This window comes from Lytechinus pictus, chromosome 10, assembly GCF_037042905.1.
Source record: "Lytechinus pictus isolate F3 Inbred chromosome 10, Lp3.0, whole genome shotgun sequence".
NCBI classification, from domain to species: Eukaryota; Metazoa; Echinodermata; class Echinoidea; order Temnopleuroida; family Toxopneustidae; genus Lytechinus; species Lytechinus pictus.
The window spans coordinates 17260643-17286682 of NC_087254.1; the positions used below are offsets into that span (position 1 = coordinate 17260643).

At 35.5% G+C, this 26040-nt stretch overlaps 1 protein-coding gene across 1 annotated transcript in view; it reads left to right on the plus strand.

Annotated features, from left to right (window-relative positions):
- The first annotated feature begins 385 nt into the window (after window positions 1-385).
- Window positions 386-26040, plus strand: part of LOC129270265 (DNA topoisomerase 3-alpha-like) — a 36528-nt gene continuing 10873 nt past the window's right edge. The window contains exons 1-20 of the mRNA XM_064105445.1: window positions 386-482; window positions 2255-2833; window positions 3424-3557; window positions 4324-4399; window positions 4966-5074; window positions 5621-5672; window positions 6253-6344; window positions 6945-7115; window positions 7311-7411; window positions 7962-8036; window positions 10588-10670; window positions 11233-11330; window positions 11986-12152; window positions 12810-12986; window positions 14152-14230; window positions 15087-15270; window positions 19586-19673; window positions 20878-20944; window positions 24182-24366; window positions 25351-25424. Of these exons, the coding sequence (XP_063961515.1) occupies window positions 2684-2833; window positions 3424-3557; window positions 4324-4399; window positions 4966-5074; window positions 5621-5672; window positions 6253-6344; window positions 6945-7115; window positions 7311-7411; window positions 7962-8036; window positions 10588-10670; window positions 11233-11330; window positions 11986-12152; window positions 12810-12986; window positions 14152-14230; window positions 15087-15270; window positions 19586-19673; window positions 20878-20944; window positions 24182-24366; window positions 25351-25424 (2162 nt within the window). The 5' untranslated portion in view covers window positions 386-482; window positions 2255-2683. The remainder of the gene's footprint in view (window positions 483-2254; window positions 2834-3423; window positions 3558-4323; window positions 4400-4965; window positions 5075-5620; window positions 5673-6252; window positions 6345-6944; window positions 7116-7310; window positions 7412-7961; window positions 8037-10587; window positions 10671-11232; window positions 11331-11985; window positions 12153-12809; window positions 12987-14151; window positions 14231-15086; window positions 15271-19585; window positions 19674-20877; window positions 20945-24181; window positions 24367-25350; window positions 25425-26040) is intronic.

The following is a 26040-nucleotide window of genomic DNA, read 5'->3' on the forward strand; positions in this document are numbered from 1 at the left end:
CCTATACGGAAAAAATAATCGCATCTCGGCCGCCACCCCCACCACAATTAGTAATAATAACAAACATAATAATTATAATAATAGAAAGAACAACAACAATAATAATAATAATAATGAAGATGATAATAATAAGCAATAATTATATATATTTTTAAATCTTTAAAAATATATAGCCACAGGGTGTTGCAAATTGGCACAAAACAACCTTCAGTATATTACCGGTAGTGTAAATTATAATTTACACTAATAATGATTAATATGTAAAATAAGTTAATCAAAAGTGTTCAATATATATAATACAGTTTTTGTATTATTATCTATTTTTTAAATCTACTTTATTTATCAAAAACATCAATAATTTCAGATTAGAGGTATTATTTTGAGTAATCATGAAATAGTAAATGGCGGCTTAATCAAATGGTGAAGACTACGGTACCGAAGACTACACTGCAGCTCTCGCTCGGTCTCATACGGAGATACCGGTAATGTTTGATTGGGTTTTAACACTTTTGCCATCAATTTATCAGTTATTCAAGATGTTATTACAATGGTATTTAAAGAGGATTAGTCTACCTAAGTCACGTCAAGACGTCTCGTAGGCAGCTAAGTTGAATTGAATCCGACCATCGCATCGCGCGTTACTATCTGCGGCGGCCGGCGCCGGTGTACCGGTACCTACGCGTCGAACGTCCGTAGCCGGGCGAGCTAGGCGTGGGCCGTACTCCGGCTCGGCAGCCCGTACACAAAGTGGCGACTTCCCCGGGGCTAGTGTAGTCTGCTGTGCAAACCCTTAATTCACTCGAGAATACGTATGGACTATGGTAGGGTGTCCTAAAGCAACGCCACACTCATCGCGCATGCAGTTTTCAATGGCAAATGAGTCTGTGTGTGGTCACTGTGGAACTGTGACTGCAGTGCTGCAGTGCAGAGCCAGAGACAGAGTCAGAGAGTGACGAACAATTCCTACAACTACAAGTACAGACTACAGGTCAGGTGTATTCATTTTTTTTCAACAGAGCCAGTGCCCAGAGGCTGCAATAAATCTCTAACAAGTTAAATGCAGAGAAAACCAACAACTGTTTGGAATTTCGGAGTTATATTCGCTTTATTTCATAATCATATATCCTCAGATCCTATAATAATGTGAACATATTTTAGAAATTGAAGCACCCCCACAGGAAATACTAATTTTTTGCATGATAAATCGAGTGCGTTGCTTTAGGACCCCGGTTCTACATCAGGCGGCGAAATCAAGTCCGTCCATTAACTTTTCCTTGTAAGTGCAATAACTTAAGTTAGGCTCATATAATTTGGTGTGTATGATGCTAGCATGGTCATGGATCCAAGGAAGCCTATTGATTTTGAGGTCAAAAGGTCAAGATCACAGTGACATACTTTCATCTTACCCTTCTGAAGTCCTTGTAAATGTGATAACTTTAGTTTAACTTAACCTAGGCTCATATAATTTGAATGTGTATGATACTAGCTAGCATAGATCCCAGGAATTCTATTGAGTTTGAGGTCAGAAGGTCAAAGGTGAGGTCGCCACCTTCCACTTTTCTTGCTTGACCAATAACTCAATTTTCCGCGTTGCAGGCGGGCATATTATGTGCTGGCCTTAGCGTTACTCTTGTTGTTCCTACTAGACCTTCAGTGCCAGTGGCCGTTGATGTAATATTGTTATAGTAGGACTTTTCCACACCCCAATGATCTAGGTATCCCATATCCTTTTTGTTCGGCCCTCTCATTCACAGTGGGCCTGTAACAAGGTTGATGAGCTGCTAGTTACTATTTTTGATGTCGGGAAAGATCAAGAAAGAGCACGGCCATGATGAGATGTATGGTGATAACACTCTAGCTATTTGTAAATACCTTGGGAGATAAGAAAAGATAAAAGATGAGAATATTTTCAGAATACAACTTATCTCATTCATGCATAATTATTTTCTTATCTTTTAGCATGCTCGGGTATTAGATCTACATGAGCAAGTATACTTACCACTGGTTGAAAATCCAGAAAAGATAGGGAAAAGAATAACGTGTCCTTCGTAGGAATTGATTGCCATTTGTATTGAATTTATTACCAACATTTTTTTTTTTTTTAAACTTATCAACTATTAACTTGGTTTCATAGTTGGTTATTGAGAATACATGAAGCTCTCCATATAGATGACACTTCTTGACCTGGAAGTTCTGAAGAATGTCCATGGTGTTCCTTTTACCCAATGTCCTTTTCCTCTTACGATATGTGCAGGAATTCTGATGTCTGGACATGTTTGTATGGAATATGCAATGGATTTCTATTTCTCCAAAGTATTTACCTTGATTTACCTTGATGTTGGGCATAAAGTATAGGAGACTTATTTGCCCCTCTGCATCTTCTTAGAACTTGTCCTCAGTTATATGGCAAGATCAAAGTCCTTCCGTCAACAAATCTTGTGCATCCGCAAGCAACTTAGTCTGTTATGGAACCTGTATCGCTTTTAATTTGTCAGGATTCGTGGTACAGTGATCTGTGAAGGCAATACATTTCCAGTATTTTACTTCTACAAATTGCATTGGAATGCATAGAAGACAAATGAAATGATAAATTCCACCACCGAACAGTCCGCGTGAGCTGGGGTACATTGTAGTTGGCAGAATTATTTGGGTTATACCTGGACATTTAAGGATTTCCCATCCAATGTTAATTTGGACGAATTGCTTGAGGATATCTTTGTGCACCTACCTCACTATGGCACGGGGACATGCAACCAAGGTTCTGAATGTAGCTGAGAAGAATGATGCTGCCAAGTCAATTGCTGATGTCATGTCTAGGGGCAGATACAATAGGGTAAGTTTACAAAATCTTCTTTTTTTTTTTTTACTTTTACAACAATTGATGAATCAAATGGATTAGATTTTTTTATTTCCTGATAAGTTTCAATGATTTCAATCTAAGCCAAATATTTATGAATTGCCAATAGCAAAATGTACTTTATCAAAGGTATTTGGCCTAAATTAGTTGCATACATGTAAATGTTATTCTAATGGTAATTATACCATAATGGTAACTTCATCATTAAGGGTAAATTTCATGGAATCCTTAATTCACTGATTGTCTTTTGAGCATTGTTACCATGGAACATATAGTTACCATCAGATGGCTAAACAGAAAACATTGAGAAGTGAAAAAAAAAATTGTTTCGACATTTAAAAATCTGCTTATGAGGAAAATTCTTTTAATGACCAGCCAGAGTTAATTGATGAAATTAACTTCATGAATTGAATTTTTCATCTTTTGTGGATATTTCTATTCAGATGAAATCAATTTTCATGGTATTTTTCATAAATCTGTCAATACATACATACAATAAAAGCACACATTTTTAATTTCTCTTTCACAATGTTCTTGGATTAATCATTTTTTAATTCTTTTTTTAGAGAGAGGGTTTCTCAAAGTTCAACAAGATATATGAATATGACTACAGTCTACTGAATCAACAATGTGAAATGACCATGACATCTGTCTCGGGGCATCTCTTGAACTATGAATTTGCTCTAGCCTATCAGAAATGGTAAGACTTTGATTTTAAACTGTAAAAGTAAACTCTTTTTGTTACCTCTTTGTATAATTAAAATAATCAGCACCTCCAGGATAGATTTCATGGAATCCTTGATTTATTGATTGGCTTTTGAGCAATGTTTCCATGGTACATGTACCATTAGATAGCAAAAAAGAAACTTATTGAAAAGTGATTTATGATTGATTGTGGAAAACATTAGCTTAAAATAGCATAGAAATAACGATCAGGTTCGATTTGAATTTGTAATAATTTATATCCCTTTTGTGAAAGAGTACTCCAAAGCAGTTGAATTATAAGATATTCATAAGGTGGTGCTGCTCAGATCTAATAAATTGTAGTGCAGATATCTGAAAATATTGTCAGTAATAAATAGTTTATGCTGCATTTTATACAGATGAAACCTGACCTGCCTTGATTTAATTGATAAAAATACATTATGTGGAATAAGCTAGATTCTCTGTACAAAAGTCCTACCTTTTGGTGCCATTGAAAAAGTAAAATACATGTATGATTCAGTTACTTCTCAAGTTCTCAATTTATCATTGCTTATACAGTATGTATACTTCTTTTTCTCTTTCTTTCTTTTTTTGTACTTCTTGGGCACTCTGCAGAGTGGATGTGGCACAATGCAAATCCCATCTATTTATTAGTTTTGCTTCTGTGATTGGATGTAAACATCTGTTTCTGTTCGTACTGTATATAAATATTGATTATTATGATTATTGTGTTTGTAATTTTCCGATTTTATTTTCAAAAGGCATTCATGCAACCCAGTAGCCCTCTTTGATGCCCCTGTGCAGAAAGGCTGTCCAGATAACTATAGAGATATCAAGGTAATATAACATTTACACACCTCCCACCTATCCCAATTTTGTCTGGATCATCTTGATTTTCAACTTTCAAAATAGCAAAAAAATTGGGACGTCCCCATTATTGAAATTCCATGTGAGAAAAATCTCGACAAATTTATCTGGGGAATGAAATAAAAGCAAACTAAGCCGAAAGAGGGTGTCAACATATTATCCGCACTATTAACCTGACCCGCTGTATTTCTTGTTTTCATGTTAAATGCTATGTGGTGCAAGAGCACTTCAATACATTAATTTTATGAAAATAATGTTTCTTTGGACTTTAAAATATAATACAGGAGTCCTGGACCCTACTGGGGGCCGTTTTTTTTTTTTTTTTAATATTTCCAAATGTTGGCAGGTATGCATTTACATCAAGACCAAACGGCCCATATTCACAAAAATGTTAAAGACTGTAGTAGGGTAGTATGGTATCCTTGTGTTAGATATAATTAACATGTCCATAGCTTATTTCAAATGGTTTATTATGCCAACTTCAGATCAGAGTGCAGAGAAAGAAGATGCCGTTTTGTTTTGATTTTCATTCGCAGAGAACTTTAGAGAGAGAAGCAAGATCTGCTGATGTCCTTGTCATATGGACTGATTGTGATAGGGAAGGGGAGAATATCGGCTATGAGGTCATTGATGTCTGCAGAGCAGGTAGGAGATTAAAAATGCCACGACTTATATTAGCAATGCTTTATTTGTTTTATGTGTGATACAGATGTTGCATATTATTATTATAATATTAGGGCAATGATGAAGATGGTATCTTGAAAAAAAAGATAAGATTGTCAAAGGTCCAGTCTTTTCCAAAGAAATTATGAGTTTGTCTGTCTGCATACGAAAGCAAAAAGAAGAAATAGTGAGTGAGGGGCATCATTGACTCTCTCATTTGCATACAGTACTATTTGCATATCACTGACTTGTGCATATAACTGTTTTGTGAAAAATAAGCTTATCTTGCAAATGTCATAGCTTTACTTATTTTACACCAAATTTTGATGAAATTTTCAGTTCAGCATTATGCTTGTTTGATTATCCTCAATTGATTAAACTCAACATTTTTCTGGGGAGGACTTGACCTTTAAACAGAGTGTACATGAAGCAATGGTCTGGTTATTGTCAATTGGCAATTGCTTATAAACATTTTTTTGCCAAGGGGCTCTGATAATTATCTCGTGGTTTCACTCTCCATCCATACAGTAAAACCCAGACTAGATGTGTACCGAGCAAGATTCTCAGAGATCACTCCGCAGTAAGTACACATGAATTGTGATTAGGCCAAGACTAACTTTTCCAATTTTTTTTCTCCTTGTATTTACTTCATTATGGTCTATTTCCAAAGCAAATTGAACTTAGACAACTTGTATATTAATGCATTTTTAGTATGGTTTCTGATAGACCATGCCATACATTTTTTGTACATTATTTATCTTAGGTGTTATGGAGGACTATGAGGATTGTAATCCATTTGAATACCTATGCACAAAACAGACATTTCCCAAAGTGGAATTTCATTATTCAAAATACTTAGATGGTTTGCTCTTTATTTTAATTTCAAACATCACTCTTAACATGATTCTTATTTTTTTGTTTTATTGATTGTGAATCCTATTTGCTGTCAGTGGAATACAATACAATATCACGTTCTGTTTCACCCGGGCCCCATTTCATAAGTCATGCTATCATTGGCAAGTTACACATTACAAGCTAACACACTTTGTCATTTGATTGGCTGAGAGTAGATTTTTCATAGATTTTCAGTGTTTATTATTAATAAAGGTTTTGTGAAACCAGGTCCTGTTATTATCTTTTATTATCTTCATCCTGTATAGATCAATCTCCCGTGCCTGTGCAAACCTTGTCAGACCTGATGAGCGTGTCTCACAAGCAGTGGATGTCAGGCAGCAGCTTGACCTTAGGATAGGTGAGACCATATACATGTCATTTAAAAGATCTTTATCCTTGTTTAGATACGCCACCGTCTAAATATGGTACTGTATTTGCATGCCAAATGATAGATACAGGCATTGTATTTAAGTTCTTAGGAATAATGACTTGCGCTGTTAAATATACTGGTCTGGAGCTATATTCATGGTCCACCAATCAATCTGTCTTTGAGGGAGGTAGAGTCAAAGAATTTCAAGCTTGCTTGGTGTACAAAAATGTCTTCTAAACGTTTCATTTAATTTCCACTTGGTCTGATATCCAGTTTGGCTTAAAATAAAAACACATTTAATTTAATGTTCATGGGCCAACTTTCACTCCATCTAAGACAGAGTAATAATTAGACCAAACAGTAATTGGACCAAGAGAACATTAGACAAACTGTCAGACGGAATGAAATATGGAATAGAGGGTTAAGCCTGAATGAAGACCGTCCATCTGGAAATGGTTTTAGACCATGGGTGCAGGAACCAAAAGGTAGGGGTGTCCTGTCCTGCTGCAGTGGTGCAGTATTTTTAATTTGCTGTTTGCAAAGGCACTTATCTTTCCTACATGTATGTTCTATATTTAATCCTCACAGGTGCTGCTTTCACTCGATTCCAGACCCTACGTCTTCAGAAAGTCTTTCCCGATCTTCTGCAGAATCAGCTCATCAGTTTTGGCTCCTGCCAGTTCCCTACTCTAGGTTTTGTTGTGGAGCGCTACAAGCAGGTTGAAGCCTTCATTCCAGAGACATTCTACAAGATCAAAGGTACTGATAATGAAGGAGGGGGTAGTATGACCATTTTGTTTCATTGTGATATATTGCAGATTGCCCCCCTCCCTCCCCCATAAATGAGAAATAACTTACAAAAAAGGAGAGAGAGAGAGAGAGAGAGGAAAGATGCATACATGTAGGTTATTTTTGTACATCAATCAATCAATCATTTATTCATTCATTTTTCAGTAACTCATAAGACTGAAGATGGACTAGTAGAATTTTACTGGAAGAGGCATAGGTTATTTGATCAGCTGGCCTGTCAAGTCTTCTATGAAATCTGCACCGAGGTAAGACTTATTCGGGTCTTTCACAAAGAGTTTGGTGTGAAATAAGCAGGGATGCCCGGAGTGGTATTACCGTTAAATGCTGCCTCAATGTTTTTTAGTTGGAAATGCAGGTAAATACTGTACGGCCGTCAGAGGAGGTTCGAACTTTGTTTAAGAAAACAACATTAAAGTGATACCATCCCTAAATTGCTTGCTATTTGCCCTGTCATTTGAATCAATCTGGGAATGGTTGGATTTTTTTTATGTGGAAATAAATGAATTTGAAGTGTAAATTAAATAGAAGTTGTAAATTTTCCAAGAGATAGACACTTAATGACTTACTTTTCAATATGCAATAGTGATTGTGTATAATAACTCCAGCCATTGATAACTCTTACAAAAAAGATTGGAAATCAAACTAAACATTTAGGAAAGATATAAAGAAATAAAAGAAATTAAGTTCTCGAAAATGTTAATGCAAATGAATTATTAGACATTCTGCAGTTCAAACCATTCGATATACAAGAAATTGTAGATGTTTTTAATTGTTTTTGTATTTATCATCTCCCAGAACCCTCTTGCAACTGTAGTTGATGAGCGTAGTAAACCAAAGAGTAAATGGAGACCACTACCCCTTGATACTGTGGTATGTATAATTATGCTTCATAATACTGTAGAAGCTGTTATTTTCGCGTACAGAATTTTTCGCGAATCGCGGGGGTCCCGACATTTTCGCGGGTTGTTAAATTCGCGATCGGAAGATGTAGAAAACATTTCCACAGCATTTAAAAGAAGGGTTGGTTGGTGTTGGAGTTTAGTTGGCGCTCTTCAATCTGGTAGATTATCTGCGCCAGGTCGTTTCCATGTTGCTTAATTCCCGCTTCAATGTCCTCGGCCGGCGTTAGACTAGTCTGACCTGTCATATAGCGAGGTGCAATATAATTAAGATTAGTTACCTCCACCATTAAATTGTGCATTTTTGTACTTCATAGTATGCAAACTTTTATAAGAAGCTATGTCGAAACACAATTTTAGTAGTCTATAAGAATTAACATCACTAAATATAATCCTCAGAACAAAAGGAAGCGAGAGGGAGAGATGGAGAGAGATCAGTGGAATATTCTTATTCGAATCTCTTTGTTTTTTTCACATAATTCAGGATTACTTTATAATCTGCATTTCTTCCCAATAATGTTGCTAGGTCTGATATTGGCGTATTTAATTTCAGGCTTCTTTGCATAGTTCTTCTTTCTCTTTCATATTTATTACAATGTAGTAAAAAATGTTCTATTGTCTCAGGAACCTGACAATGTGAACATAGACCATTTTCATGTTGATTACATTTATACTGATAATAATTCAATTTACATTTTCCAAGTCTTAGCCGGTGAATCATAGTCTCTTCAAATCGAATGAGACCTTGATAACTAATTGTTTCTGCCACGTTGGGTTGGATGCTAAATAAATGTCTTCCTTTAGATGAGGATGCCCATTGAGCCTGCCAGATTTCTTTATAAATCAAAGACATGTGGTTTTTCCATTCCTCTTTGATATATGGAATGTGTAATTCAACTTCTTCTTTTGATGCTCCTTTTTTTGCTAATTGGTCTGCCACTTCGTTCCCGTGAATACCGCAATGGGATGGTATCCATTCAAAGTTGACATAAATATCTGATGATTGTAAAACTTTGATTTTATATAAGATATCAACAATAAGATTGTTTTGAATTCGATTGCTTTCGAGTGCTTGAAGAGCTGACAATGAATCTGTAAAAATTATGATGGACATTCCTTTGTTATCTCCTAGCCAATCAAGTGCCATTACAATTGCTGTTAATTCGGCTCTCATTATACTTACAGAATTTAATCTATAGTATTTTTTAATGTCCAGTTCTGGTATATAAAAAGCAGAGCCGGTTCTCTTGTCTTCTTGTTTTGATCCATCAGTGTAGATCTTTAAGTAACCTTTCCATCTTGTATGTGTCCTTTCTAAGACACAGTTTTTCATATCTTGTACTAAGTTACGTTGTTTGTTGATAACATTATGGATATAGTAAGATATATTTGGTATTTCATATGACCAAAAAGGTTCTCGTAATATTCTTTGGCTTAGTTGTTCAATTTGGATTTCTTCATTTGGCTTACATGCTCTAACTACAAAGGGTCCATGACCTACTTTCCAAGTAAATTTTTACCAAGAAGTAAAACTAGTGCAAATCTTTACTCCTAAAAGTATCCATGCTGATGTGTCTTTTGTACATAAATATGTCCCTGTAAAAACAGTTACAAACTGTGGAAAAAGGTGGCTTAAATTTCAATTCTTTTACCTTTAGATCTGAAAATTCATCATGCCACAGTTTGATCTGTAATTTATAGGGTTAAGCAATCTTTAGAATTGTGTTTTGTTCTATTCATTTTTCAAAAAGTTGGTAAAAGTGCAAAAATGTGGAATTTTGTGAACAGAATCTTCACTTGTAAAAGCTCTGGTCATGTGACTTATGAATATTAATGAGTATGCAAATAGCTGCCAATACGTGTGTATAGAGTCAATCAGATGACAATAATATCAAATTATTTCATGGAAAATACATTTTAATATTACAGTGAGTGTATAGATATTGATAAAATAATGTTAGAAAATACTTTAGGCTATGATTTTGTTTGAGAAATAAAAAAAAGTGAAATTCTAGCTAACTTTTTGAATCACTAACTGTACTTTCTAAGCCTTATTTTTTGTACATATAGAGGTGCATATCACAAATTTCTCGCCACACAGTATGTTTTCAATAGCAAAGCTTTGCTGTTGGGGACATTGGCACTGACTAAGAAGTGTGTCAATATTTTCGCGTGTTGTTAAATTCGCGGCCGATCGGCAATTCGCAAAATCCGCGAAAATAAAACCCCCGCGAAAATTACAGCTTATACAGTAGATCCGTCAAACATGTTTTTGTTGTAATTATCACCGTTTTGCAAAAAAATATTGGCACTAGGTTTTTTTGTTTTTTCTACTTGAAAGCACTGATGTATGTTTACATGTATTATTTTGTTTATTTGATATCGGCTATTTGCTATGTCAATGGCATGTGTACACTCATTCATAATTTTATTTTCCCCCCATTTTTTCAGTGGATTGACGATAATCTCATTATGCAGATTTTGTTTATAATAATGTTTTCAAATTTTGTGTTTCCAATCAGGAACTTGAGAAGCTTGCTGCCCGTAAACTGAAGATCAGTGCTCAGCAAGCCATGAAGATAGCTGAAAAACTCTATACTCAGGGGTAAGTGTGCCCTCACACCTCAACGCAAGCTACACAATCCGATGTGATCAGAATTTGGAAACAAATTGTTATCGCATTGAACATGAGCATTCCAACCTTTGACATCTGAATGATCAATGAACCAAATAGTGGTATGAATATTAAAATGATAAACACTCCAGGCTATTGTGGGACTCATTGTAAGGATATGAGTGAATTGCATTCCAAATCGGAGTAACATCATAGTAATTTTACCATTGACTGTGATTTAAATCCATTTTGTGCTTTACTTCAACTACAATGCTTGCAGTAAAGCAAAGTTTTGGTTCAAGTATACTTGAAACATCTCAGTGATCATATAATCTCCCATTATTTTAAAATCTAGATATACACTGTACATATAATATTTGTATCAATTACTTATCTATTTAATATTAGATTCATATATATACTGAATTAAGATTATTTGTAACCCACTTATTATATGATTGTCATCACTGTGATTTTTTTCCCCAATAGATTCATCGATAATTTTCTGTTTCTTTTTTCATTTCTATTACATCCTATTTTTATTCTGAATCAGATTCATCAGCTACCCCCGTACAGAAACCAATATATTTCCTAAGGAACTCAATCTAGTACCACTGATAGAGAAGCAGACACAGGACCCTCAGTGGGGAGGTATGTTTTCACTTCAACCAGGACCTCATAACACAACGCCCAGCAATTGATCATATGGCAATTTTTCTAATATAAATTGCATTGACCATAATGTACAATAAATTCAGAAAAATCAATTGTACGGTCAATTGTTAAGCTCTTACGAGAGGGGCTAGTGGGCAACCACACCCAGAGTTGTATGCAAGTCATTTTCTTGCAAGTCCAAGTCAAGTCCCAAGTCATTTTGACTCCAGTCAGATTTCTTTGTAATGTATTATTAGTGCCGTATTTACACAATGAATAACACATGACACAATTTATGACATATGTTAGGAAGTGAGTATTTTCTTACTTTATTACATAGTTTTTTTTTCTTCATAAAGTACAATTTTGTATAATAATTCCTATCGAGAACAATTATCTCTACATTTCGCTATTTCATAAAACTTAAACAGTTTTAGGTAATTGGATGACTATAATTTCAGGTAACTAGACCAAATGTCATTTAAGGGTCAATATTTCAGGATACAGTTTTAAGGATCATTGAATACAGTTTCTCAGAGGTCGGTGCCTCTGTTTTGAAATTTCACTCTGTCTTTGCCAATATGATTCCTTTTTTGTTGTGTAAGGTTGGTAGCTCTCCTATTATTTCATTCTATTCTATTTCCCCTCCCAGGTTTTGCAGGTAACCTCCTCCAGCAAGGGCCAAACCCACGGCAGGGTAAGAAGACCGACCACGCCCATCCCCCAATCCACCCTACCAAGTACTCTGGTACACTACAGGGCAATGAACAGAGGGTCTATGAGCTAGTAGTAAGACATTTCCTCGCTTGCTGTTCACAGGTAAAGTCATTTTCAAACCAGGGGTCCATTTCATGAAACTTCTTATGATAACAAATTCATGCTTTATTTATTAAAAAATGATGATACACCTACCAGACCTGCCAATTATTAGGATTTTTAACTGAATAGTAGGATTTTGACATTTGTAAGAATGATGATTTTTGTCATGTTTATCAAAATATTAAAGAGAAATAGGATTTTAAGCATGAAAATAAGATTTCAAAAAACAAGGAATATGAGTTTTTTTTATAATTTCATAATCAAAGGACAAATCCACCCCAACCAAAAGCTGATTTGAATAAAAAGAGAAAAATTTAACAAGGATAACAATGACATTTTCATCAAAATCATATGTAAAATATAAAAGTTATGACATTTTAAAGTTTCACTTAATTTTACAAAACAGTTTTATATGCACATCCTGGTTGGTATGCATATTCGGAGACTGATGACAACTTGTCACTCACTGTTTCTTTTGAAATTTATTATATGAACTGTGAAATATTCTAATTTCTTCCTTATTGTCAAGTAATTTCACTATTCTACCAGAATCCTTCTGCACATGCATGTTTTTCATACACTTGGGTGTCTTTTTTTATTATATTCTGAAGGAAATCATTTAAGATTGTTTTAACACTGGTATATATCTCTTTTAAGGATGCCCAAGGGAAAGAGACCATTGTCAATATAACGATCGCTGAAGAGGAGTTCACTGCTACTGGACTTATGATCATAGCTAGGAACTACCTGGATGTCTACCCGTATGATAAGTGGAACGCCAAGATCATCCCAGTTTATGACAGAGGACAAACCTTTGAACCAACTTCAATTGAGGTGAGAATCCGAAGTTAATGGGGTAGTTCAACAACAAAAATATTGGTGAAGGTTTGAGGAAATCCATCTAGGAATTAGAAAGTTATAAGAATTTTTTTTTAAGGATTTGTGACGTCATGTACGAGCAGCTGCCCCATATGTTACGTAATATAAAATGCATAAATTTCAATTTTGGTTCCTGATGACCAATATATATTTTTTTCCTATCAGGAGCGGTTTTCAAATGATTTATCTATAGATATTCTGGTACAAGGTACAATGAAAACCATTTATAATTTTTTAGAAAATGACATTTCATTGATTTTTTTACTATACGATATGTAGGAAAGCTGCTCGCATATGACATCACAAAATGAAAAATTAAACTTTTTATAAGTACTTATTTTATTTTTTGATGGATTTTTCTCAAACCTTCAATATTTCTTATAACTTTTTTCTGCTATTTTTACGGCAAACTTTTGTCACGGTGAACTTCCCCTTTACCCCCAAATGCGACAGTCCCACCAACGAAACCGACTTCCAAACCAAGCGATAGTGTGTCCTTGGAAATATTGTGATAGATTTGGTCAGTCTTGTCGGTGTGAAGTTAGCATGAACCAACTGAAACTGCACAAAATTTGCAGATGTTGCACAGTCGCTCTACCTCTCGATATACTGTTTGAGGACGTTTGCGCATCATATTTAGCTGCTATAAAAGTAGTATCTTACACAACTTTGCAAACAAATGAGTGAAATGTACTTATTTTCATTACTATCATTAATATTATTCGCTCTTCACATACTCATTTTTTAATTGAATCAGTGCAAAACAATTAAAACTGAAAGTTGAAAATTGACAAAATTGAGAAACTAGCCCTTGGCTGATAATTGTAATCCCCTGGAAACAACATTCTAGCACTATACATGTACTCAAGTAGTGAAACATGCTCTTTTTTGCAGTTACAATTGTCATGTGTGAAATATATGAATAGAGAAGGTACAATTTACCCAGGTCCTTTGCAAGTGATAATGGGACAAAACCCCCTTTACCAGCAGAAGGCAGATCATATGATACAAATATTTCAAAAGAACATACACATATACATCTGTATATTATAATGATCACAAGTAATTTTGATTTAGCTAAGCTCAAACTTGTTCTCTTTGCTTTCATTACTACCTAAAGATGGTTGATGGTCAAACTCAAGCCCCTCCCCTTCTCACTGAAGCTGATCTTATTACTCTCATGGATAAACATGGCATTGGTGAGTAAACATATATGGGTAATACCCTGGATAATATTAGCAATACCCAGGATGATATCTGGGGCTCATCTTACAAAGAGTTAAGATTGATCCAATCAATCTCAACTGTATGGAAATCCATCCTTACCATAATTTTTTTTTTCCTTGGTAAACAAAGAGAGTCACACTCAATCTTTAAGAGAACGATGAATGTATGAATATACATCATATCTTAAATGTTTTGAACAAGTTTGCATTTTAGATGTAGACGTTGCTGGCCATCCATAGTTGTGGTTGAATCAGATTTTACCGTCTTTGCAAATTTTCTTTAGTGTTGTGTAGCAGAGCTGCCAACTAGTACTGCTTTCAGTATTTTATACTAAAATATGAGAATTCTGATGTATAATACTGATTTCTAAAGTTTCAGTTTTACATGTATGTCTTGTCCTTTGGTATTTTTTGTTTCAAATACTGATTTCCTCACCAGAATACTGATTTTCAGCTTTTAATATATTGAAACATTCTTGTTCAGGTTGGCAGCTATACATGACCATCTGTTTCAACAGTTGAATGTTGTGAATCATACTCCGCTATTCAAACACATAGTCCTGGTGGGTGTTTCATAAAGCTGTTCGTAAGTTAAGAGCGACTATAAGAACGTCTGATGATCCTTTCTTGTGGTAAATGGTATATTCGTTGGTGATGGTTAAGTGCGTAAGAAAGGATCACCAGTCGTTCTTAAAGTCGCTCTTAACTTACGAACAGCTTTATGAAACACCCACCTGTATTCTGAAGTTTGATTGCTAACCTGACGGATTCAGTCTCCTGCAATGATATGTATTTGATTGTTCCGTAATGTCTCATTTCTTGCTCAAAGGCACTGATGCAACACACGCAGAGCACATCGAGACCATCAAGTCTCGGCTGTATGTAGGAGTGCGTCCCGACGGCCGCTTTGTGCCCGGGGAGCTCGGCATGGGATTGTGTGAAGGCTATGATAACATGGGCTACGAGCTGTCTAAACCGAACCTCAGAGCAGAACTGGAATCAGATCTTAAAAGGTTTGTTATCAGAAACAGAATGATAATAACTACATCAATTATGATAACAATAATGATAATAGCAGGGGGTGTTTCACAAAGATTTAAGTATGACTTAGAGTCACTTAACCCTAGAATAAACTGGGCTATTTTGACGCCTAAGAAAACGGAGGGGGGGAGGGGCAGATTCAGCCTCACCCCTTATGATCTTACACTACGTTATGGGTCTTCCGGGTTACTGCGTAACTATGGTGTTACTGTTTTTCTTGTTACAGATACTGGTTCCCGGTTAACCTTTGATGTTTACCGATTTCTATATGTTCAGGGTGCGACATAAGCGCTTGCCCGATTGCCCGGGGCAAGTAAAAGTTAGAGTCGGGCAAGTGTTTTGAAGCAAAGACAAAAACTGCTTGCCCGAATCGGGCAAGCAAAATTCTCCTATGGAAATTATATTTTAGAAAGATTCCCCATATTTCACCATCAAAATATAGAAAAGAAAAAGAGACAAAAAAAAGTAATATCATTAATTTCTTCTTTCAAAAAAGTTTATAATTCGAATTGCAAAATTTGCGCCATTTTCTGCAATAAACACACAGCTCAGAGACGTACACACACACACAGAATCAATGGCAGTCTAGCACACCTAGCTAGCTAGCGCCTAGTCTACGCAGCCGATGCATGTAGTTAAGTTTCTACGGAGTACGGTGCTGCACGAACAAAGTTTGCTCTGGAAGAAATCTCCCACAGAACTGTCAAAATTCACATTTCTTACAAATGAAAATTCTTTTAATGTCCATATTTCCTAAAAATTGGGGTAGCTCTGTCATTTGTAAGTGCAGTAAAAGGAGAAATTTTCACTTCTGTTATGCTTCAAAAAGATCGGGTTTCGAATGATCGTCTGTATCGCACACACTGAAATACATTGTTTGACAGTCCCACATGTGCATTTGTGTGTATGTTGATAAATGTGGTTTCTTTCGTAACTATTTTTTTTAGCCAAGGAAATTGATAAATTTTCTTCTTTATTTATGACTGGATAGTTTGAGCTTTCTTCCTCTCTATTTTCTTTCTTTCTGCCCATCTTTCCTTCTTTTGAATCTCTCTTTATTTCTTTAAATTTCCTTCCTTCTTTTTTTCATTTTTTCTGTTACTATAGCTGTCTTTCTTTTTGTCATTCTTTTCTTTCTATCTTTTTTTCTTTCTTCCTTCCATACAACCTTTGTTTTTAATACCTCTTTCTTTAATCCATCATTCTTTTTCCCCTTCCTTTCATTCTTTCTTACTGTCTTCCTTCCGTCCATCCATTCTTTACCTTTTCTTCCTGTCTTTTTTTTCTTCCTTACTTTCTTCATCCCTTTCATTCTTTTCTTTCTTTATTTCTTTCCTTCATTCCTTCCTTTCTTTTTGTCTTTCATTCTTTCTTTCTTTCTCCTTCCTTCCTTCCTTTCTTTCCTTCTTTCTTTCTTTATTTCTGTCTTTCGTTCTTTTGATCTTTCTTTTTTCCATCCATCCTTTCTTTTCTTCCTTATTTTTTCTTTCTGCCTTCCTTCATCTCTTTCCTTCATTCCTTCATTTCTTTCTGTCTTTCGTTGTATCTTTATTTTCTTTTTTTTCCCTTCCTTCCATCTATCCTTATACCTTTTCTTTCTTCCTATCTTCCTTCTTTCCTTTCTCTCAATTTCTTTCTTTCTCTTTTCCTTCCTTCCATCAATCCTTTACCTTTTCTTTTTCTCTTTTCTTTCTTCCTTTCTTTCTTTTTACCTTTTTTCTTTTTTCATTCGTTCCTTTTTTTCCTTCCTTTCTCTTCCCCTCATTTTTTTCCTATTTTGTTTTCTTTCTTTCTTTCTTTCTTTCTTTCTTTCTTTCTGATTTTATTTTTTTTGTCTTGTTCTTTTGATCTTTCTTTTTTTTCTTCCATCCATCCTTTCTTTTCTTCCTTTTTTTTTCTGTCTGCCTTCCTTCATTCCTTCCTTTATTTCTTTCTGTCTTTCATTGTATATTTCTTTTCTTTTTTCCTTTTTTTTCCTTCCTTCCATCTATCCTTATACCTTTTCTTTCTTCCTTTCTTCCTTCTTTCCTTTCTCTCGTTTTCTTTCTTTCCCTTTTCCTTCCTTTCTGTTTACCTTTTTCCTTTCTTGTTTTCCTTTTATTCATTCCTTTCTTTGCTTCCTTTCTCTTCCTCTCATTTTTTTCCTATTTATTTCTTTCTTTTTTTCTTTCCATCCTCCTTTCCCTTCTTTCTTTCTTTCTTTCTTTCCATATTTCCCTTCCCCGCAGCCATTCTCTGTCTCTCTTTCTTTCTTTATTTCTTTTTTTTCCTTTTTTTTCTTTTTTCCTTCCTTTATTTCTTCGTCCTTTCTGTCTTTCTTCTTACTTTTTTTTCTTTCATTCTCTCCCCCTCTCTTAATTTTAATTTCTCTGGTTATTTTCAGTGATTTCCCCTTTTTTTATTGTGTGTCCTAGTCCCCTCCAAAATATATGGAAAATATATGAGATTAGGAAATTAATTAAAGAGCATATTTACCATTTATTTTGTCATGATGTTCAAGATAAAAATCATTAAAAAAAAGAAATACAACTACAAGGTACATCAGTAGTCATGTTGAAAAATGTATTTTTAAAGCTTTCAAAGGTATGGTATGTAAAACCATAAGGCTATAACTTGTTTTGAAGCAATACAATTTTGTTTTGAAGGATTTTTTCGGGCAAGTGAAATCTATATTCGGGCAAGTATTTTCCAACTATTTGAAAAAGTTATGTAGCACCCTGATGTTGCTTCCTGATATTTACATTTATCAAGAGTATTCCTGTTTACTCGAATTTACCATGGTTCTAGAACACTTGGTGTGGTAATTCTACCAACAGAAGCGTACGGCACTTTATAGATTACGAATCACGTAGCATTCCATAGACGTCTTCAGTTCATCGCCGCATAAGAACTGTACATTTATTGACTATTTATTGTTAATATCTGCAGTAGCCCTCGGGGAGCTAATCCTTCAAGATTCTCCAAACCTTCTAAGATCTAATTAGTGACTGTTTTTGAAGAGACATTTAGAACACATTACAGATTCGACAGTATCCTTATATAAAGAACACTCGCGACATAATATCATTAATTTTGGGTTAAGAGAGGGAGCTTGTGTTGTAATTTGGCATTATGTGATTTTCTATTGATTTACACTTTTATAAAGACTGTTTGCTAATTTTGATATGAAAGGATTCTGTAATTCTATTTAAAATAAAGTTTATTTAAAATTTACGAGACGGCTATTCTCCAATTCTTGAGTCATTTGTGAATTGTGGGTCGTCAAGCAACCTGGTATTCAGATTTTTAATAAGTCATAATCACAATTGTATTTGAACTTTAGTTTAACCTGAATTTATTTAGGGTGAAAAATCCACTTACAAAGTTACATCGTGACATACAGAAGTTAGGCATGATAATGATTATTTTCTTTATTTGGCAATGGCGGAGGAATAAATTCTGACAATGTAGTCGAGAATCCCCCTAGTTTTTAATAATTTTTTTTTTTAATTCTCAGTGAGTAATGTAGACGTGACCTGGGAGTGTTTCATGAAAGGAATTATCGAACGTTTTATCTGACAGTTACCATAGTAACATTGCTTCTCGGCCCATCAAAATCAGGGAAAAATGTTGGATCTGACAACTTGTCAGACAGCAATGTTGATGAAACGCTCCCCTGATGTTTGCAAATAGGAAGGCTGTTCAACATGCCAAGTTCTAGCCAAATATCTGTTATTTATTTGTACATATAGATGATGGACACTAGTAAAAGAAAAGGCTGGCTTTACTTCTCCTGCATAAAAAGATCTCATGAACTTCTACTTACAGCAGATACGAACCAATAGCACCATCTCTAGTCCTCAACTACCCATACCTGGCCAGTTTCCTGACCCATAATGCTAGTGTAGTCTAGTAATATAGACCCACTTGAATGATAACATGCTAATTAACTACTCAATAAATTTGTAACGCAATAATTATGTTACCAAGCAGCAAAACAGTTACTTTTCCTCTCAAAACATTTTAGTTTCTCTATACAAGTACAATTATAGGTCAGTTCATTCTCTGTAGTATTAGTGGATATCTAAAAATGTAAATTTAAGACTGTGTATTTATAACACACAGTCAATGAGAGACCACACACAGTTCACTCCTCCTTTAAGGGAAGCTGTCAGTTTACCTCTTTAACATATTTTCAAGATATTCTGTAATTATACAAAAATTCCATGTTTTTAAATGACTGTGATAGACATATTATCTCTCTATTTTTTATTCTATTTGTGTGAATTGATTTTTTATTATTTTTAGAATATGCGATGGACAGAAGAATCCGGATGATGTTCTTGCTCAACAAGTTGAGAAATACAAGCAAGTTTTCATAGAGGCTGCAAGAAAGGTTGGTACAAATATTTGTTCATTTTTGGTCCTGATAAGTTGCCTTATTTTCAATTCGATTCAAATAGTGTATGGCTATATTCTGTTGCTATTAATACTGAGGCCTTACCTAATTAAAGAACTTTTGTTTGGTTTCTAACTCTGTGGTAGGTAAATATCCACCTACTTTCTGTTTGGTATCATGGCGTAATGGTTTATAATCAGTTCTTCTTACCAATAACAAAGATACTACAAGGGGAAGATCGGACACTTCGGCAATTTTTTTTGAAACGCTCGATTAATTATGGGGAAGGGCACCCACTAGCGTTGAGTAAGTAAACCATCGCATGTTGGCACGCTGCTGTGTATAAAACTTATGGGGAAAATGAGGGAGGGGATTGTGGAGAGGGCACAAGGGTGGCGCATGGGAATAATTCCACCTTTTATTACCCAAAAATTTATGAAATATATTCATCTCTAATGTAAGAAAAAAAAATCTTAAAATGTACAAATGGTCTATTCCTTCATCCCTCCCACCATTTCTCTCATATGTTTTGTACACAACCATACACACAAAGGTAAAAAAAGGTTGTTTAATGCTGTAGGGCGCTCTTCCAAAGCGTTTCATTACGTGGTCTATGTACTGTCCGATCTTCCCCTTCCGACCTTTACCAGTATGGTTAATTGCCATTTAGTCTGTTCACCATCTTGTCAACTTTCCATTTAGGCTACACCCATTTCGCCTAATATTAACTTAGAGAATTAGACTTAGCGGGTATTAGACCAAGTGTATTGTAGATCAAATGACAATAGACTAAATCGATAGTAGACCAAGATCCCTACGACTGAATCAGTTCAAGCAAGAATTAGTATTAGGGAGGTGCCGTGGCCGAGTGGTCTAAGGCGCCTGGCTATACATGGAAAGTCCGGGGTTCGATCCCTAACCGTGGCACCTATGCCCGTGAGCAAGGCATTTAATCTACAATGCTCTTTTATCCTGCTTTCAAATGAATTGAAATGCTATATGCATTATTGGTAACTAGTTGTGCACTTGTTTTTATATTTAAAAAAAGAAGAAAAAAAGAATTAGTATTGTCTGGCAGCTTTAGCCAATAATTAATTGAAGGTATATATAGACATGTCTTATTTCACCGGTTCCAACAAAATTAGTGCAAACATAAATATTTGGGATAATTGATATATTTGTACATGTGTTTGCTTCTTAGGCCACCATGTTAGACAGTGCATTAGAACAGTATTTGGGCCAGCCTGCTCAGTCACACAATGCAACAAGTAAGTTCAGAGATTAGAGTGATACGAATATTAAAATAATCTTTAAAAAAATCATGGAGTAAGTTACAAAGTGTTTTAGAATACTTCAATGGTGACTGTCTTTCATTTCACTATCGTTTGCATAGATTTGAACTAAGATTCTGGATAACAGTTTCATTCCCCACTGAACCCTAAATTTCGCTCGGCGGATTTATCATGACAAATGTCAGGCCCCGTAATTATTATGATTTTATTTTACATAACAAACGGAAAGAAGAAATGCAATCGATTGGATGTCACTTGGATGCAGCTTAGGAAGGAAAAAGCAATGTTTCTTTTCAAAGTTTCAGTTTAAGTGCATAAGATTCAATCTGTGAATCCTTTTAAATAATAATCATAATAGCAGAGATGCCAACCCTCCCGATTTCATCGGGAGGCTCCCGAAAATTCATCCCAACTCCCGCCCTTACGATTACCATCCTTATCCTCCCAAAATTACGATTTTTTTTGCATTGATCAAATTGGATTGGAAGTACATGTATCGTCTGCTAACTTTAGCATGTAGTAACTCCATTACGTTTCGCTGCTACTAAATTCTGTGTGAAAGGCAGACAAATAAGGAGCAGCGAAAAGCTGGTGCATGTGATATGCCCAACCGGAATCCACTGTGCACCAGGCCGGTAGGCCCGGCTAGCTTCGCGAGGCGTGTGCGCTCGCGGCCGCTGGATTTGTCGAGTCGTGCGATGGAATATCGGTGTGTGATTTCGGCGTATTGATGGGTTGATATTGACACGAAATGGCGGAAAATCAACAAAAAAAGTCCAAGAAATGGTCTCAGAAGTATAAGAATGAATACAGTCTCCAGTACCCGTGTATTCGGAAGTCGGAAAGAGGAATCTACCATGCATTTTTCACAATTTGCAGCGTGGACATTAAAGTTGAGCACGGAGGTCGTGATGATATTCGGAAGCACGTAGGGAGCAAACGGCATACGGACATTGCGAAGACGAGATCTTCGAGCTCCACTAGTACCCTGTTGACTTATTTCACCAAGCAAGGGACCAGCGAGGAGGAAGACGTTACCCGCGCTTTAATAATAATAAAGAGGATAATTCCTCATTATTATAGTTGAACAGGTACTTTTCTTCTATTGTCCCCTCATTTTTTTTACATGTAATTTGTAAAAATGCATATTTGATATTTTTATTTTTATGTCAAAAAAGTGGGAACAATGTTTTTTTAAAAACATGTGAAATGCTCCAAAATAAGGGTCAGATTGCACCAGAGAGCATCTAGAAACCCAGAGCTTCCTGGGCCCTAAGGCGGGCCCTCGACCCCGGCCGCAAGGGTCGAGCGCTCCGCGCTCGAGATGTGCGCTACGCGCACATAATTTGGTGTCGGTTGCAAATCCTCCCTAATTCTGATTTCCAAAAGTTGGCATCTCTGTAATAGTCAGTTTTTATACGGCGCATATGGGCTATGGGCTTTAGATAGATAGATGGTTTATTTGATAAAAATCATACATCATGGCAGCCAAGCCGAATTGTGATGTATTTAATATAAATTAAAATGAATCAATACATTGAAAATGGAATACATATCATTGAAATGAATAATGATTAATAAGTGCAAATATTGTGGAATAGAAATATCTAATAGTATGATTAAAGTGCAAATTCATTGATAATTGCAAAGGTAACTATAATCATTGATGCATTTATAATTGCAATTGGATAATTGTGAACTAGCAGAAATTGAATTGAATTGAAACTGAATTAAAGTGAAGGTTAATTGATAAATATAATATAAATATTGATTTTGAAAAGTAGTTAAATGTTTATATAGCAAATGTAAAATAGCGGCAGTAATGAAATACTATTAACTAGAATGATTTTAATGAGAAGTTGAGAAACTATTGCAAATTTGTCCATAACTGCGATTAGCTACTAAACAATGCATTGATCAGTTAGTGAATTGAGCTGTTTGTCATAATGGAAATTCGTTTTTAATTTCATGATTTATCTTAGCCAAATTACAAAATGCAAATTAATTGAAATGTATGTAAAGATAATTAATACATAAAGTAGATATAGTACAATATAAATGTGATTGCAATATTTTTTTTAATTTCAATTGTAAAGATATTCGATTAATTGAAGTTATTTGATCATAATTGAAATTCATTTTTAATTTCATAACTTATTTTACTACCAAATCACAGAATGCAAATCAAATGAATGTCATATGTATATTATTTTACAGATAATTAAATACAAATATACAATATATACAACAAAATAGGAAATGTCTTGTTGGTGATCACGATTCATTTATCAGCTTGATCAAGTAGGGTACCGGGCTATCCCGAAGTCTATTTACATTGTACTATTTACGGTACCTTTACCTTCGGAGCCTCATAGCTGATCCTCTTTCGGGAGCAGTTGGAAAGAGGTGGCTGAATCTGGATTTATAGTCCAGCTTAGTTGCAAAGTCTTTGCACAGTTTGTAACGTCGATCAGCCAGGGTAGCCATACCATAGTTTAGAAGAGCGCTCTCATAGGTAGAATAATGAGAGCCCATTATGTTCTTCATGGCTCTTTTGTGGATGCTCTCAATCCCTCTAACCTGATCTTTTGTAAGACCAGCGTTCCAAACTGGTACCGCATACTCCAATGTCGGTCTTACAAAGCTATTGAAGACTGTCAGAAGATCTCTCGTTGGTACGCCGTGGTGTTTCAATCCCTCAGCATGTAGAGCTTACCATTTGCTCTTCTCAGCATCTCACCAACCTGTTTATCCCACTTTAGTTCAGCTTGGATGTGAATGCCAAGTAATTTAACACATTCTTGCTGAGTGATCAATTCATCCGCTATCTGTACCAGTGGAGCTTGAGGTGGTCGTTTCATGAAGCATACTTCCATCTTTAAGCATTTCGAGGGATTCAGCTTCATGTACCTAGAAGCTGAAAAGGCCTGGAGAGAATCTACGACTCCCTGAAGCTGCGATTGCTGATTGTGTTCGCGAGACTGTAGCAGTGTTAAGTCATCAACATATTTGAATCGCGTCACATTGTTGTCGATATCCAAACAGGCACTATTGATCAGAGCGAGGAAAATTAGCGAAGAAAATAAAAGAAAGAAAAAGATACATTGCTGAGTTGTACAATTTGAATAAGTAGGTTTTGAATGAATAAGTTATAAATGGGTTGTTTTTAGTATGATTTCAAAGCAGCGTGATAACAGTGATTTGGTCATACAGCATTACAGGTGAGTGCGCCCTCCATTGTCAGGAAATGTCCGCACTGTAACGAGTCAATGACCCTGAAGGAGAGGAAAGCCGGTGGATGGATGGTCAGCTGTATGGGGTACCCAGGATGCAAAGCGGCCGTCTGGTTCCCGGCTGTCATAGAGTCTGCCGAGGTTTCCGATACCGTCTGTCAACAGGTATGTCATCACAGATACATTTGATTTGTTTGATGGTTGATGCCATGACATAACATTCTCTCTGACAAATTGCCAAACATACACATAGCCTATCCCCTGAGCCTAAGCCTAATGTTTACAGAATTCTGAACCCAAAATTTTACCACAGACCTTAACCCTATGAAGTATATTTTTATAGGAAATCAGGCAGAACCAAATGCTATAGGAGCAAATGTCCGGTCAAACTGGTCTTTCATAAATCATAATTGATATGAAGTGGAAGTGTGCCACATTTTACAGATGAAGGGTAGAAATACAACAATAAAATGCTGGATGCTCCCGGGCCCCGTTAAAGAGTTACGATTGATCCGATCAACCACAACTATATGGAAATCCATCTACATCTTAATTTTTTCTGCAGGAAATTTATAAAATGTCCTTTGTAAACAAAGGGAAGCACACTGAATTTTCAAGACATCGACGGCTGTATGAGTTTACATCGTATCTAGATGGGTTTATCTTAAATAAACATGCGTTTTGAATGTTGACTTTGCCGACTTTCCATAGGTGCGGTTGATTCATAAGACGGGCCCCTGGGTCCTGTCTTACAAAGAGTTGCAATTGATCCAATCAACCACGACTATGGAAAGCCAGCAACGTCATCATCTAAAATACTTTTTTCAAAATGTTTTCTGATAATTAGGATGACTGTTCATACAATCACCATTGTCAATTCAGTGTGCTCCTCTTTGTTTACAAAAAGACGTCGTGCAAATTTCCTGTAGGAAAAATTATGGCATTGATTGATTTCCATATAGTTAAGGTTGATCAGATCAATCACAACTCTTTGTAAGATGGGGCCCTGGTCTCATATTGCTTTCATGTAAAACTGAAGAAAATTCACTCAGGGTGATTGACAACATCTGTTAGTAAATGTTCTAATCATATCATATTCCCCATGAGAGTTGACGCTTAACAATAGATTTTGACTTGTCTTTATTTCAGTGTCGGCCTGGACCAGTCAATAAGATCAAGTTCAAGTTCAAGAGAGGATCTGTACCTCCTATGATACCACTTGAGTAAGTCTGGATCATATTACATAAAGCTTGTTATCCTACGATAATCCATGCTACTGAAATTGTGGCATGTGATCGAATGAGATCGAATTTTTCATGAAACTTTGCATTTATTATTGAAACCACGTTTTACTTTTATGGAAGGTTCCTCAGCTGGATTATAGCTTATTGTTCATTCAACCCTTGATTTGGAGCTACCTGTCCAACATGATCACCTGAGATTAAACATGTGATTAGTTTAATATGATTTTGTTAACAATATCAGGATAAGGTATGCAATATTATTCAGATCTGGCAATGGCGGATGCATAAATTTCGACTGTGTGCAGTCGAGCATCCATCTAGCCTTTTATAATGTGATAATTACAATCCTAGTATTGTAAGTGATTTTAGTAAAGCACACAAATTAAGTTCATACGAGTAAGATACATTTCAGGCTATGCATTGCTTGCAAGTTGAAATTTTGTTTATATTTTTTAGTAGTTTTTAGCAAAAAGGTTATGAAATCTTACCACCACCACCCCCCCCATATGGAGAAGATCATTTCATGTATCAATTAAAATTGGTAAAATCGTCCAGTGTCCTTTACACACCATTGTTTACAGTCCCTGCTAGAAAG